Genomic DNA, 14,835 nt, shown 5'->3' with positions numbered 1-14,835 from the left:
GCCCACTCTCAGGATAAGGCTTCTCGTGCTGCCATAGTTAAAGGACTGTCAGCCGGTCTGTGACCGCAATATTGTCAGGGATTTTTATAAATGAGTGTAAATAAAATTCCATCTTCAAATTCCATCTGCTGAGAGCCAGTAAATTAACAAGTTGCTCCCCTGCAAAGTATGTTGCAATAAGGCAATGGTGACTAGCTCCCATCTGCTTTGCTTTCCCATTGGTCTGCCTCTGCCCACCCTTTCTTGCCTTGTTAAACTATTTATTGTCCCCAAACCAAACAGTGTAACAAGGTAAAACTTCGTTATCTACAGCCCCAGGCAAATACACATTCTGAACGTTTAACGAGCCACGCTTTGGAACTGAACTGTTATATAACTCTGGGTGACAAAGGAGGCTTACAGATCAGTGCATGTGCAGGCTTATTGGGTCAAAAGGCACTAAAGTGGAGCACGACCATCCTCTTGCCAGCCGACAAAATGCAGATTGATGAGCTCCCTTCCCCTCCCCCAACCCCCGGCTCATGGGGGCGGCTCCACTAAGTGGGGGAGAAACTGTTCTGTTTGGCTCTCTCCAGCCGATGGCATTCAAAGCGGCCTTGTCATGTCCCCAAGTCCTGGTGAACGTGGGGCCTGTCTAGTCTAGCGTGTCCAGCTGGGGCGGGATTCAGGCAGGCAGAGGTACTGACAAGTAGTGCCTACGCCACCAGCCCCTGACGCAGTGAGAACCTTGGCTCTGGTAAAATAAAATCTGCCCCAGCGCTAAACCTTGTAAATATTTAACCAGGGAAAAGGAGTCGCACAGCCTGCCAGCCGCTCTGACACATGGCCCTGCCCCAGTATCTCCAAGGTGTTGGCACCGCCCAGCAGAGAGGACCCTGGTGTGTTGGGTGCCCTCCCTGCTCTCACTCCCTCGTGACTCTGCTGTGGGTGGCTGCTGACCCGGGCCGGCCGCAGGTATTTACTTGCAGCGTAGGCATAGCCTATGCGTGCTGTGCCTCGGACTTCCATTGCCTTGCCCCCTTCTTGCGTGCTCCTCCAAAAATGCCTCTGGGGGGGGGGGGCGCGGGGGTCAGCTGCAGCCCACGGAGAGGCACCGCTCCACTTTGTGCTTCTGAAGTACACCCAGGGCAGAGGAACTGTCACTAGTCTGAACAAACTAACACTTAGTTTCCACATGCTCTTATGTTAAGCATGGTATAGAGCCCCTTGTCCCTCTGTGTGCTCGCCCCTGTCCCATGCCTTGCAGAACCGTGCTGCCAGGAGGCCTGTGTCAGTGGAAATTAGCCCCTGGCTCATCCGTTCCTCCTCAGGATGCTGACTGCTAAAGACAATTGATGCTTTTCAAACTGGTTTTACAAAGTAAAAAAGGCCTCTTTGTGGAAGCAGTTTTTGTTTGTGCCATTTTGGGTTTTTTGCCTTGTCTGGGGACTTTTTTCCATATATTTTTGAATCTTTTATTTTGCCAAAAAACAGGTTTTGGGTAAATGAAAAATTTTGATAGCAATTTAATAATCTGCTTAATTGTTTACATAAACGTGGAAGAAAATAATATTTTGAAATTGTACAGGGGACGGGGAGGAATGTAGGTGATTTGAGATTTTTCATGCAACTAGCTTTCCATTTTTCAAGCAGCTCTGACTATGGCACACACCTGTGACAGATGCTTTAATGGAACACGAAGAGCAGTTGCAGTGTGGGCTGCCACTGTTAAAACGAACACACAGATGGATAAATATTAACAAGGCTGGCAGGGCTGGGCATCCCTTTCCATCTGTGCTCAACAGCTGTTTATTTTGCCGCCTAGAGAAATTCAACTACAAGACCTACTGAGATGATAAGTTTTTGGAAGAATAGCCCTTGCCTTTAGCTGCATGCAGAGTCTTTTGTAGCATAACTGCGGAATCAAATGCACGTGAACAAAACAACTTTGTTTCATGAACTCTCTTCTTTCCCTGCAGGTACTTACTAAGTTCGGGAGATGGCCAGCAGCACGCAGATCTCCAAAGATGAGCTGGAAGAACTGAGAGAGGCCTTTGCCAAAGTTGGTAAGTAGCTCTTCCTGCTTTCAGTGTAACAAGCAGCTTATAGAGATGAGATCCTACCACCTCGCTCGCATCTGAGCCACCAACACAGACTGACGGGTTCGTTCTCTCTCTGCCAACAGCAACACCAGGAAAGTGGCAGGTGGGCTTTTGGTGCCATTTTAGTGCCCTGCAATTTTAGTGCCCCTTCATGTGAACCATTTAACAGCACCCCCCATGGTGTTGTGGACAAGCTGGTGGAATACATGCGATGCCTGTTACTTGGGCAGTCCTGTCTTAGTCAGCAGATGCCGGACTGCCCCAGATCCCTTATTGGCCAGGTTCTTCGTTATCTCTTGACAAGGGTGGAAGTGGAATTCTCCAAACAAACAACATTATTTTAGGCGCTTGGCCTGGGTGATGTCTTAGCATTTGTAGGCCTGCCATGTGCTGTAACCAACTTCAGAGAAAAACCCTCAAGCACAGCACTGAACCTTCTGGACTGGCTAAAACATGGGGGCATAACAAAACTGGCAAGAGGTCTCCCTTGTAGGCACCGGGGGTAGTTTCATCTGGGATTCTTCAACACCTGCCAGGAGGCTTTGCCATCCGAGCAGGGTCCAGCACGACCTGCCTGTTCCAGGATAAGTGACCCTGCAAAGCTGCATCTCCTGATGGGAAGCGTGAGCATGCTTCCGTTCCGGCATCTTTGCTCCTTCTCCCTTGCTCACACTCGCTTCACCCTTACTAGAAGTTGGGCACAACCCGGTGAATGTCCATGCTAACTTTCTGTCCTAAGGGGACAAGTGAGCCGTTGAGTGAGACGTGACATTTTAGAAAGCAGGTTCCCATGACCTTTGGGATTAGAGTTGGCAGGAAAGCCAGAGCACTGAGGGTCTAGTCACAGCTCTTGGAGCATGAATCGGCTGAGTGGGGACACCAAACTTGTGGCTATGGGAAGACCAATTCTTTGGTTAGAAAGGTACTGTCATATTGTGACTCTGGTGTGAGTACGCTGCTGCCCTCTGTTGGATGGATTTAGGCCTGCTAATGCACCTTTTTTAGGGGCCAGGGTAGTCTACAAAGATCTAGTGCTAAGTGACAATGAATTGCGAAGGTGAGGAGGTCTGAGTCCATCTACTTTTTAATTGAGTTCCCCTGGGAGGTAAGCAGCGTTCAGTCAACGAGGAGGTCCCTGTTTTACACGTGCTTCAGGCTTATTTCAAAGTAGGCAGGGATCAAATTCTTCTCCTTCTATGAAGACCAGCCTAGTGTTTCACTTCCAGTGGTGTTTGTTTCTCTGTTAGCTCATGTTTAAGATCAGTCGGGATGAAATCTCTCTGCTGTATGAACATGGTGAGACTTTGGTCTGAGGCATTTTATTTACTGATGGAGGATTCATTTAAAGCAAAATGACTTAAATAACTGATTTTAAACTTTTTTTTTTTGCATTTGTACTTCTTAGCTCTTTTCCTAAAAGAGAGGGTTTAATGGGTTACCACCTGAGAATCAACACATTGGTTTGCAACTACATAGAACTTTTACACTGAATTTGGAACTCTTTTGCTAACCAGAAGGATACACATCTATAAACATTTAGCTAGCTAATTATGTAAGTTAGCCACCTGAATAATACGTTAACTTACATTTTTGTGTTAGAAAATGGTGAATGATGCATTTATTTTACAAGATCAATTTTTTTGTGCATGGTCTGTTTCAGACTGCACTTGGATGGAAATTGGAATTCAATTAAAAATGCACAAAAGCAAAATTTTATTAAAACAAAACTACCTTAAATGGGCAGGATCTGTAAGAAACAAGTAAGGTTTTCAAAAGATGCATTTGAATTTAAAACTGATTTACTTAAACAATGAATTTAATTAATTGAACTGATGGATTCTGGTTGTGTCCTTTTGTGTTTTTTGGGGATTTGTTGGTCTCATCCGCTCATACCTCATTTTCCCTCTTCCAGTCTCTGAATAAAACAAGTTTTCCTGCTTTTTCAACACCCAATTGATTCCTCTGCTTTAAATGAAGTAGTCACTGAATTGAGCTAGTTCAATAAATGGAAAATGCGCTTCTCTGAACCTGCAGAAGAGACTGCAGCTGTCAAAAGCTGGCTGAGCTCTTCAGCCATCTTTGGTTCGAGGTGCTTAGTCAGTGACTTCCACTAGTTCAGGGCTTTGACTTTGGCAGCCACATGTACTGCTTAATATTTTTATTTCATGGAAATTATTTTAATAATTTTAGTTTAGTTTAGGCATTAACCTAGGTTGGCATAATTTCAAATTTCATTTTAAATGTTTTAAAAAGTAAAATGTATTTAATTGTAAATAAATATTTTTTGGGCTTTAAAAAAAATACCAGTTTTTGTTTTGTTTTTAACCCCACTCTATTCACTGATCATTTCTATAAGAACGAGCTGTGGGGGAAGGGAAATTTAAGAGAACAAACCCAAAGTTTTTCAGGTATGTGATGCAGAGATCTCTTCTGTTTTATTTCATCACATACTGTGTGTCATGAGTCAGTTTTACTTTGACCGACCAGGAGGCAGAGGCTTGAACAAACTCAAAATGTAGACATACCCTAAAGACAGAGCCAGGCAACAAGGAGCGTTACGTACATAATGGCTTTTGTCATGAGCTCGCTGCTCTTTGACACTTTCCGAAAAGTTTGAGTTCTGGTCTGCAGAAATTAAAATGGCTATGTTGGACAGTGAATTTGTGCCTTTTCCTATCAGGTTCTTTTAGCCCTACCCCCAGATCTGCCCCACTACCTGGAGCATAAGGACTAATTGTTGCTGAGCTGAATTTCCAAGGGTACATGTCCTTACCACTTTGGGCGTAAATCTCTGCCATGTGATTGCACCAGGAGGTCCATGCATTGTGTGCCAAAGGCTCATGCGTTGTGTGATCTCAGATCAGCTCCTAACAAGAGTCCCCACTAGAATGGGAGGATCACTACACTGACTCCCCACACAGTAAAGCCTTAACTCTCTTGTGTGACCAGTGTATAAGAGCTTGTCTACACTACTGCGCAGGGTCAATCTAAGATGCGCAACTTCAGCTACGTGAATCGCGTAGCTGAAGTTGAAGTACTTAAATCTACTTACCGTGGCGTCTTCACTGTGGTAAGTTGACAGCTGATGCTCTCCCGTCGACTCTGTTTGCTCTCCTCGTTCTGGTGGAGTACCGGAGTCAATGGGAGAGCGCTGAGCGGTCGATTTATCGCTTCTATTACTAGACATGATAAATTGACCCCTGCTGGATCGATCGCTGCCCACCGATCTGGTGGGTAGTGTAGACAAGCCCTAAGAGGTGATCAGAATTAGATTCCATTCCTGGTTTACAGAGGCAGCCAAAGACTGAGGGATCCAAGTCAAAAACGATTTTATTCTGGGAGATAGTCTCTCTTTAATAAAAAGTGACTTATAAACCTTTGAAACATCGTCACTATCTTCAGGCAGTTACAACAAGGGTGACTTAGGAGTCCTTGTCCCTCAGTAGATTCCTTTGATTCCTTCTTGTCTCTCTTCTAACCATCTTGTCTGCATAAAACACTGGGCAGTCTGGTTCAACAGTGGAAATGCCTGAAGCTATCTGAAATGTTTTGAATGTCATGGGGTTTTTTTGCCTCAGGATTTATGACTTGTTTTCTGGGAATCTTTCTTCAGTTTCTTTTACAAATGTGAAAGTATGTAACTCTCTTTCCAAAGAAATCCTCTTCTCACCATGGAGAGTCCAGCTACGATCCTTGGACATGAGCGCAAATGTAGCAAAACTGAGCTCTTGGGGTTTTTAGAAAGTTGTGTGTGTGTGTGTGTGTGTGTGTGTGTGTGGATGGGGAGAGGAGGAATTCCATGGAATGACTGTTAAGTAAGTCACTCTGGAGTTTTGATACTTGACTTTATGAGCATCCTGCCAATGAAGTGAAACTACAGTCTGTGTCAGAACCACTTTGATTAGAGCATCTAGCAAATCGCTGTTCCATTTCAGTGGACTTCCATTTATAGTGCTGGTGACACTAGCCGCAGATGGGCTCACCTGGGCTGAGGTGTGGTTGTGATAGCCTTATGTTCTTGAACAAAGGTAACATCTGGCACTCGTCACTTTTCCAACCTCTCTCTCTTGCTGCGTTGGTAACTCGTAGCAGCTTCTTATGAGCTAGGCTGTGAACACCGGGCATGTTTTCATGAGTAGCTAGCTTAACTTTCCAAACCAGCAGCTTTCAGTGCTCCTTTCCAAGGCAGAAGGAGCACTGGTGGTCACCCCTGTTCTCAGTCACTGTTTGTTTGTCTTAAGCCTGGTCTACCCTCGAAAATTAGGTCAGCATAATTATGTCGCTCCGGGGTGTGAAAAATCCACACCCCTAGCAGCCTAGTTAAGCTGACCTAAGTCCCTGTGTAGACAGCACTAGGTCGAGGGAAAAATTCTTCTGTCAACTCAGCTACTGCTTTTCACGGAGGTGGATCACCTACGCCAACGGGAAAATCCCTCCTGTCAGCATAGGTAGTGTCTACACTGAGGCACGACAGCAGAGCAGCTGTTCTGCTGTAGCGTTTTAAGTGTAGACAATCCCTTAGCTTCAGTTCTGCTGGTGAGTGTCAGAGATCTCTCCTTGCCATAAAGAAATCCAGGAAGGAGATCACCTGTGAAAGGTTCTCTAAGAACTGGGCAGGAGGTAGTAATCTGGTTGCTCTGGTTCACTGGCTTCATCCAGATTTAAAAGGACTCACGCCCTGGCCAGCTTCACTGTGCAGAACTGGTCCTGCCATCTCCTTTCTCTTCAGACCTGCCAGCGTCTGAGGGATGCGTGCGTGCCGTCGGCAAAGCCAGCGTGGCGGGTGTGCTCCACCTCTGACTCTGCCACGCGATGGAGGGGAAAGGCAGCAGGCAGAGGAGAGCTGGGGTTTGTTTGGAATGTGAGAACAAAATGGAGGTTTCTGCTGCGTGGACAAACAGCCCTACAAAACCAGGGACTGTCGTTGGGGGAGGGGTGGGAGGACAGAAGCGAACGGCAGCTTTGAAGGGACCAGCAGCTGAAAGTGCAACCTTTAAAATGGCCCCTTTATTGATGTGCTTGTATGCAATAGCTTATGGCAGTAACTTGATTTGGGCTGCTGAAATGTTGTGCCCTGACTGGCTGTGTCCAGATTTCGAGCGATGCATAGTGCTTGGGGCTTGCTCCAAATCTCAAATAAGGGCAGTCTCGTAATGTTGGCTTCTTTATTGGTCTGTACTTGGATGTGAGCAGCATTTCCCCCCTAGGAGACAGGTACAGAACAAAATCTGTTCAACTTCTTCTCTCCCGATTTTGTGTACTTCTACAGATGACGGCCCTCCTGCTTGGAAACACCAAGGATTTAACATTTGTAATTTACTTCAACACTTTTTGCTTGCTTCGGCAAGGCAATAAAAAAATGCTCCAGAAAGTATATTAAAGCAAATATAAAGAGGATTTGTGATCCTGAAGGAGTTTGTCACGCCAAGAGCACATATCCTTAAAAGGAAATGTGTGGTTTACTTTCCCCTCTTGCATCCTGTTATTTAAGCTATTTTAAGTTTTCTGTCTGGAGGAAGCTGAGCCAGAGCTGAAGTGGCTTTGATTTTTTCTTTGCTTGTGGTTTGGTGTGCCACCTGCATATGGGCAGAGCCTGGTGCCATATATCATCGCAGTGACCTTTGAGTGGGTCCAGCATGCGGGCGTGGAGACTCCTTCAGCAGAAATAGGAAACTTTGGATGAGCTGTAGTTTCCTTTCCATCAAAGTGTAATGCTCACAGTCTGTAGTTTGCCTGTTAGAACGATTCCATATTTGCTTCCTTGTAGTCCTGGCTCTTCTGGTGCCCAAGCGTTGGTTCTGGCACAGGCTTTCTAACTCGGGACCTTCAGCCAGTGAATAACCTGTACTCCACTAATAATGAGCTGATGTCAAGACAACCTCCCGTCTTAAGTCTGGCCGAATAGTAGAGGGCATCCAGAAATGCAGGAGATTAGCATGCAGTGAATTTGTGGAGATGGTATGCTGTAGCCTACTAGAACTTGCCAGCACACAATAAGGACCCTTGTAAACAAGTCTTGAATCCTATGTGCTGTTGTCATTTTGAAAATCTCTGTTGTGCAGTGCCGGAACGAGTGCGGAGTAAGCCTCTGGAAGAGTAAATGTCCTGTGGTTGAGGGGCTAGAGCTCTTTGTCTTTTTATGGGAGTTACTTTCATTGGGTCACCACAAGGACCTGCTGAAATTTGAAGGGAGAAGGTTATGTCTCCAGACCATACAAATTAAGGTTGTGTATGTGTTCGTTCGTTTTCTCTCTCTGTCTCTCTCGTTAAGGTTGCCAGAACGTATAGCCCATAGTAATATGCATCTCCATTCTGCTTATCAGTTTCCCTTCCCAAACTCGACAGCCTCTCTTCTGCTCATATCTCCACTCTCGCTTTTCTCCAGAACAGATGTTCTGTATTCAGTTGGAGTGCTTGAATCGCATTGTAACTAAATGTGAAACTTCACCTGCTACACAGGAGCTTACAACTCGGTCTGAGCAATGGTGACCATGCCAATGAGGTACTAGGCCCCTTCCATGAAAAGGTAAATGGTAGACTTACTGCTTTCTGTCACAAAGATGGTCTGTGGCTTTCCCCTGCCCAGTAAAGACATAGTAGCTTTCCATAACCGATCTTTAAGGGGTTTCAGAGCCAGGCTGCAGGGTCACTCTCAACTGTTCTTGTAAGTGCTTGGGTGCTTCTCGGTTATTCAGCTAGATGCTATCCGGGCATTCCTGGCTTCCACTCTGACTGCATTAAAACTATTACAATTCTGGGGCAGCGTATCCATCCGACTTTAAAAACCTAAATCCACTGCTCTGTTGCCAAGGAGTTAAGACTGAAAATGCAAAAGCCTCTGTGTATTGTAAACCCTCTGCTGTGCGGCCTGGTGTCTTGCAGCCGAGGCAGGAGAAGAACTATTTAAGTTGTAAATCCCAATAGCAAAGCAGCTGGGACACTGATATCCCTATAAAACAAGGTCCAATGGCAACACCGTAATGCAGAGTCTTAAAATATATTGTTTTTTTTCAGATTTTTTGATCAGAGTAGTAAGCAGGAGATCCTGGCATATCTCTGTAACTCATTGTAACTGCAATCAAACTCAACAGAGCTGGGATCAGATTTAAATAACACTAACTTAAGCTCAAAAGGGACCATGGGGCTTGTTTACACAGTGCGTCAGTCCACATGAGTGGGGTGCAAATTCTAGTCCTCCCCAATGCGGTGTGCACGAACTGGCCCGCGTGGACCCTGCTGGTGTGCACTACAAGCTTCCCGGAGTGCGTTAATGGGTGCTCTTTGATATGGGACTTGTTAACAGGCACGAGGGAGCAGTTAGTGCACACCAGTAGGGTCCACACACACCAGTTAGCGCACAACATGCTGATGCCAGCTAGAGCCTTCCCCCCACGGCCTCCCGCCTGCCCGAGCCTTTCACCAGCAGGTGTCACTGCGCATGGCTGTGCGGGCGCAGCATGTAGCTATGTGTATGCTACACGGCTACCCCCGGTGGTGTGTGGTAGTGTAGGTGTAGCCCGCGTGAGTCTCGACAGCAGTTAAACACCCACCACATCTGTACCGGGTGACTCACGTTCGTGGAGCTCAGGCTGTTGGGGCTGTTTAATTGTGGTGTAGACATTTGGGCCCGGGCTCCGGGGCCCTTCCGCCTCGTGGGGTCTCGGAGCTCAGATTCCAGCCCGAGCCCAAAAAGCTACACTGCAATTTTACTGCCCCACAGACTGAGCTCCCTGAGCCGGAGTCAGCTGAGACAGGCCAGCCGTGGGTATCTAATTGTAGTGTCTAAGCGTCTAGCAGTGGTCTGTCTGCTTGCAGGCTAAGGAGGAATTCTTGGTCAATTCATCATCCATTTTTTACATAAGTGTTCTGAGAACCTGGTTAAGAGAATGTGCCATTAGGTTCCTTTTGAAATGACCAGCCGTTCAGGATATGGTTGGTGATTATAAATACATTTTTATTTTTATTTTCCCCAATAAGCAAATATTTGATTATTTTGGAGTAATTTTGATCTGCAAGAAATCCCAGAGTAAATGATTATCAGAAGCATGAGGAATTCTTTTTAGTGATAAGCTTAAATGGTGGTATAGTCGGCTGAAATGTCTCTGTTACGGGACTAGCTTAAAGTAGCATTGTGTGTCTGTGATCCTTGCCTTTTCGCTAGAGTTGGTGAGCGTTAGAATAAATCGTTTGCCAAGAGATGGTGTGCCAGACCCTACAACTGAAGTTCTATATTATCTGTCCGCATCAAGTTGCCCTTTTGTTTTTCTTATAAGGCTGTCCCATCATTCCAAAATAAAAGAAGCTTCCACGTGTCTGTCTGTCTGTCTCTCTCTTTCTTTCTCTCTCTTTTTCCCTCCCCGCCCCCCCGTACCTTTCACAAGAGAATGATCGGCCATTTAGTGAAAATGTCTTCTGTAATAAGGCACTTATGATGGCAGAGCTTTCCTTTCTGGTAAAACTATTCCTGCCTGTTTTTAACGGTAAATCTAATCTATTTGAAAGCATCTGATGATAGGATGTGGAAAGCAGTTTGTATAGACTGGATGGGATTTCAAATGAGCAAACCAGGGCTTTAGAAACAAACTAGTTCAAATAATTAGTCTCTCTTGTGGCCAGTCCTTGCTTACGGTATCTCCTCTAATTGTGGAAATGGTGGTTTCTGTTCCGTTCTGCAAGAAATACGGGGGGGAAACATTGTGAACTCACAGCTGGTGACATCCTTGGAGTGGTATGTACCTTTAGGGGAGTGGAGGATTTGCTGGACCTCTGACTTAGGCCTGAGCTCCAAATAGTGCCAGCTGGCATTAAAGGCTTTCTCCTCTGTGATACAGGGTGGGGATCCAAAGCAGCTGGCCGGCACTGAAGGTTGGCTGGCCTCTTTCCTGAGCTCTAGGGTTGAGGACTTTGGAAGTAAAACTTCCTCACTACGTTCCAACTAGCTTCCCATCATGTGAACTCCCATTCGTCACCTGTCCCGGGACACCTCTAGATAAACACAGATGTGCTGTAGGCAAACCTGGGTTGCAGATACTTTTTTATATACAAGTTTGAGGTGTCAGAAATGGAAAATAAATGAGGAATAGAAATAAAAATCCCAGCTGGCCTCCTGCCTTGGCTAAGGTCTGTATTTAAAGCTTCAAGGAGGCAGCGTTTTGCGTACTTGGCCATTTCCTTTGTAGAAAATGGTTGGCAGTTGTGGCTTGGACAAATGTTAGCTTAAGATTCAGCAAAACTCTGCACAGGTGTCTCTGGGCTTATCTGACTTATTTGGCACAAGTGCAGAAGGTTCTGGTGGGTCATTGTGAACCAAGACTTAGCACTGATTTGCAGAGGGATTTGGGGTGAAATTGAAGTACCCCTTAAGGCCAGAGCTGGCCCTCTGCACGGGGGTGAATTGCCTCCTTTATGCATTGGGCATTTTCACTGGTTTCTAGGCAGCGAAAGGATCTGCCTTAAGGAGCTAGTTTGTGCAATGAGACATTTGAATGAAAGAAGCTGTGATTTATCTCCAGGGGAAATAGCTTGCTGATGACATCTGACTGCTGGGCTTAATAAAGCTTGCTTTGTAAGCTTATATTTTTGGAATAAAGTTCTAAAATTGAAGGCCAGACAGCAGTGTTTTTCACTAAAATTACTCTTTGGTTAAAGCACGTTGTATTTTGTCAGCATTATTTTAAGTGCTGCAGTTGTGAATAGGATTTTAATCTTTTAGTAATTCACTTTGGAATACTTTTGATTGTATTACATTTTAAGGAAGAATTTAGGAGTGACTGCAGGGTTGCACTATGGTACCTTGGACACATGCCATTAAACCATTTGCATTTCATTTTCTGGTGAACTTACTAAAATGCTTTAAAATACCACATGGAACTGGGAAACGGAGCCGGCTGGGGAGGGGTTTCTTTACTAGAACACTTGCTAGGCAAGATTTAATCAGGATTACAGCGCTGTTGTTAAATTAACTAACATTTAGATAATGGATCAGGCTTTTCAGTTATTTTAATGTGCTGTTGGCTTTTCTTTGTTTAAAGGTGGTTGTCCGTTAGATCAGTAAAGACTGACCTTGATTATTATTTTTTTGGCTTGGTCTTGGCTGGGGAGGGATAGTTCAGTGGCTTGAGCATTGGCCTGCTAAATCCACGGTTGTGAGTTCAATCCTTGAGGGGGCCATTTAGGGATCTGGGGCAAAAATTGGGGATTGGTCCTGCTTTGAGCAGTGGGTTGGACTAGATGACCTCCTGAGGTCCCTTCCAACCCTGATCTGAGCAATTCTGTTTGTTGCCACAATCCAGTAGAGTCTACAACAACCTGGCATCTGAATGTGCACCAGTGACAGACGTTGCTTCTGGGGCAGGCTGTTTAAATTCTGGGCGCTTGTAGGAAGGCAGCTGTGTTGTGAGTAGAACACACGTTTTGTCGAAGCTCCACTCTCTTCCTGGAGAGGGTATGTGGAGTGAAGACTAAGGGTGTGCTTGTTGATCTTAAGGCATAAGAACTTACGTGTGTGACTCTCACAGATGCATTTGGCTGAATCCAGCTGAAAATACCTGTGGCTGCTGGAGCTGCTAGGCGTGTGGTCTGTTTTCTGCAGCAGACCAGCTCTCTGGGGAGGCAGGCTTGGCAATACACAGCGAATGTGACTGGTGGCTCTAACTGCAGAGCTGTCAAGGGAAAAGAATTAAAGACGACCGCCCTAATGCCTGTACTGGGGGAGGAGAGGAGGGAAAGAGAGATGTGGGGCAGTTGCTTTGCTCTCAAACAAGAGCAGCTGTTGTATCTAGGAGACTTGCCGGTCTCTGCTGTTTTCTCTGGGACCAAGGCCCTTTGTTGTTTCAGAGAGTGCTTGTGGATGTTAAATGACTCTTTTGCTCCTGAGGAGGCTGGTGGACATCACCGGAGAGGGAAGTCCTTCCTTCCAACTCCTAATTCCACATGGGCAGCGGCTCAGCTTCTATACCCTGCCTTGCCCCTGGGCCTGGTCTAAGTGCTATCCAGGGGGTCACTGGTGAAGTGGCCCCCACCCCTAGGAACTGGATTAACCCCTCTCCCTCCGCACCTTGCATTGATGTAGGGCACAGTCTGTTAATGACGCAGGGCTGCTGTTGGCCTTAGCGGTTTAGCCTGCAAAGGCTCTGTACGCACCAAACTGTGAGGTCGTCAGCCTTCAGGGGGTTGGTTTTATTAATACCTGGTAAGAGTCCTCCCAAGAGAAGCCGTGCACAACGAGGAAGAATGGTGCGTGAGTCAGGAGGTGGCACTCTTTGGTCTGCCAGTGAACCAACACTCCTCGGGTTGGTGGTGGAGGAGTAGTCTTCCAGATGAGACCCGTAGGGGGCGCTAGACCCAGCACCTTTGGTAAATTCTGAATTGCACAATTATGTTCTGCTGATCCAAGCTACTCTTAAGATTTCTGTGGGATGCAGGATAATTGTTTCTTGTCCTTGAACTGTTGTATAGTGTGTTGGTGTTAGTTCTGACAGGCATACGAGGCGTTGCATGTATTTCGGTGGCAGGGAAAACATTTGCTACGTGGCATTGTGTGATGATAAAATATGCGGGATCCATTTGTATGAAAGGCAATAGATAAACTGAAAGTCTTGTCCCTTGTCCCAGTCTCTTCCTTACCCAAGTAGGTGTTTACTTAAGCCTATTTCTGAGTATCCAGTGGCACTGTAACTTGATAGCTGATTATCAAACCAAATGTCATTGCATAGTACTCTTTGGAAGCTCACAGTAAATGGAAATGTTATTGAAGTGATTTAATCAGTTCTGTATTTGATTTTTTTTAAACATGTTTAGATTCTGAAAGCATGGAATCTACACCAATAATTTAAATTAGAGGGAGGTGTTTAGGATGTACATTCTTACTCAGAAAATATATTAAAATGGGTTTTATACAAGACGGGGGCACTGGTACTACAAAGACTTTTATGCAATGCAAAACCTTGTGCATGGTGAGCAATCCCATTCAAATCAAGTCTGAAGTCAACTGGCTTACGTGCACCATGTAAAGTCAAGCCCGCTAGTCCGTGCAGGATCAGCGCCTCACTGCTGGTGCTTGCCTGCTAAATTTAAAGTCCATGCATTGAATGCAGGACCTCCAAGTCCCAGGTCTGACCCTTGTCATGCACGGAATGAGACGTCTCACAAAAAACCATGATGTTGTACCAGCTGGCTCCTGTCAGCGTGGGCAACCTTTCTTTAGTTCCTGCTGTTTAATTCACATTCTTGGTGAATCCAGTTTACAGTTATGAACAGCAAGTGTGTGTGACACAGGTAGATTTGGATCTAAAACGAGTAGACTACTTAGGATATTTATCTCCTGTTCAGTATTATCATCATCTCTGTGCCTTACAGAAATTACAAGACAAATGGTTAGACCCCTTTTACGTTTCAGTAAGGCATGCTGGGGGATTTGGGGTTAATTTATTTTGGTGACAACAGGGATGTACTTCCAGGAGGATTAACTTGTTTCTACAATTCTCTCCTTTTTCCTCCCCACTATGATGTAAAGATCTCAACAGCAATGGATTCATTTGTGATTATGAGCTGCATGAACTCTTCAAGGAAGCTAATCTGCCTCTCCCAGGATACAAAGTGAGAGAGATCATTCAGAATCTTATGATTGACAGTGACAAGAACAAGGATGGGAAGATTAGCTTTGAAGAATTTGTGTTTGTAAGTATATTTCTGCGTTTTCCTGCAATTGAGCTAACCATGTTTTTGCTATAGGGTTTTGTGACAAATACACAGT

At 45.4% G+C, this 14,835-nt stretch overlaps 1 protein-coding gene across 4 annotated transcripts in view; it reads left to right on the top strand.

The window, feature by feature from the left end:
* Positions 1-14,835, top strand: part of PLS3 (plastin 3) — an 82,032-nt gene that overhangs the window by 47,653 nt on the left and 19,544 nt on the right. For all 4 annotated transcript variants that reach the window (XM_074962779.1, XM_074962782.1, XM_074962780.1 and 1 more), the window contains exons 3-4: positions 1,959-2,045; positions 14,596-14,759. In XM_074962779.1, coding sequence (XP_074818880.1) covers positions 1,979-2,045; positions 14,596-14,759 — 231 coding nt within the window. In that variant the 5' untranslated portion in view covers positions 1,959-1,978. The remainder of the gene's footprint in view (positions 1-1,958; positions 2,046-14,595; positions 14,760-14,835) is intronic.

Source organism: Natator depressus, chromosome 9 (assembly GCF_965152275.1).
Source record: "Natator depressus isolate rNatDep1 chromosome 9, rNatDep2.hap1, whole genome shotgun sequence".
In the NCBI taxonomy this organism is placed as follows: Eukaryota; Metazoa; Chordata; order Testudines; family Cheloniidae; genus Natator; species Natator depressus.
The sequence above is the reverse complement of the archived record's forward strand: the minus strand, read 5'-3'. Positions and strand labels throughout refer to the sequence as shown.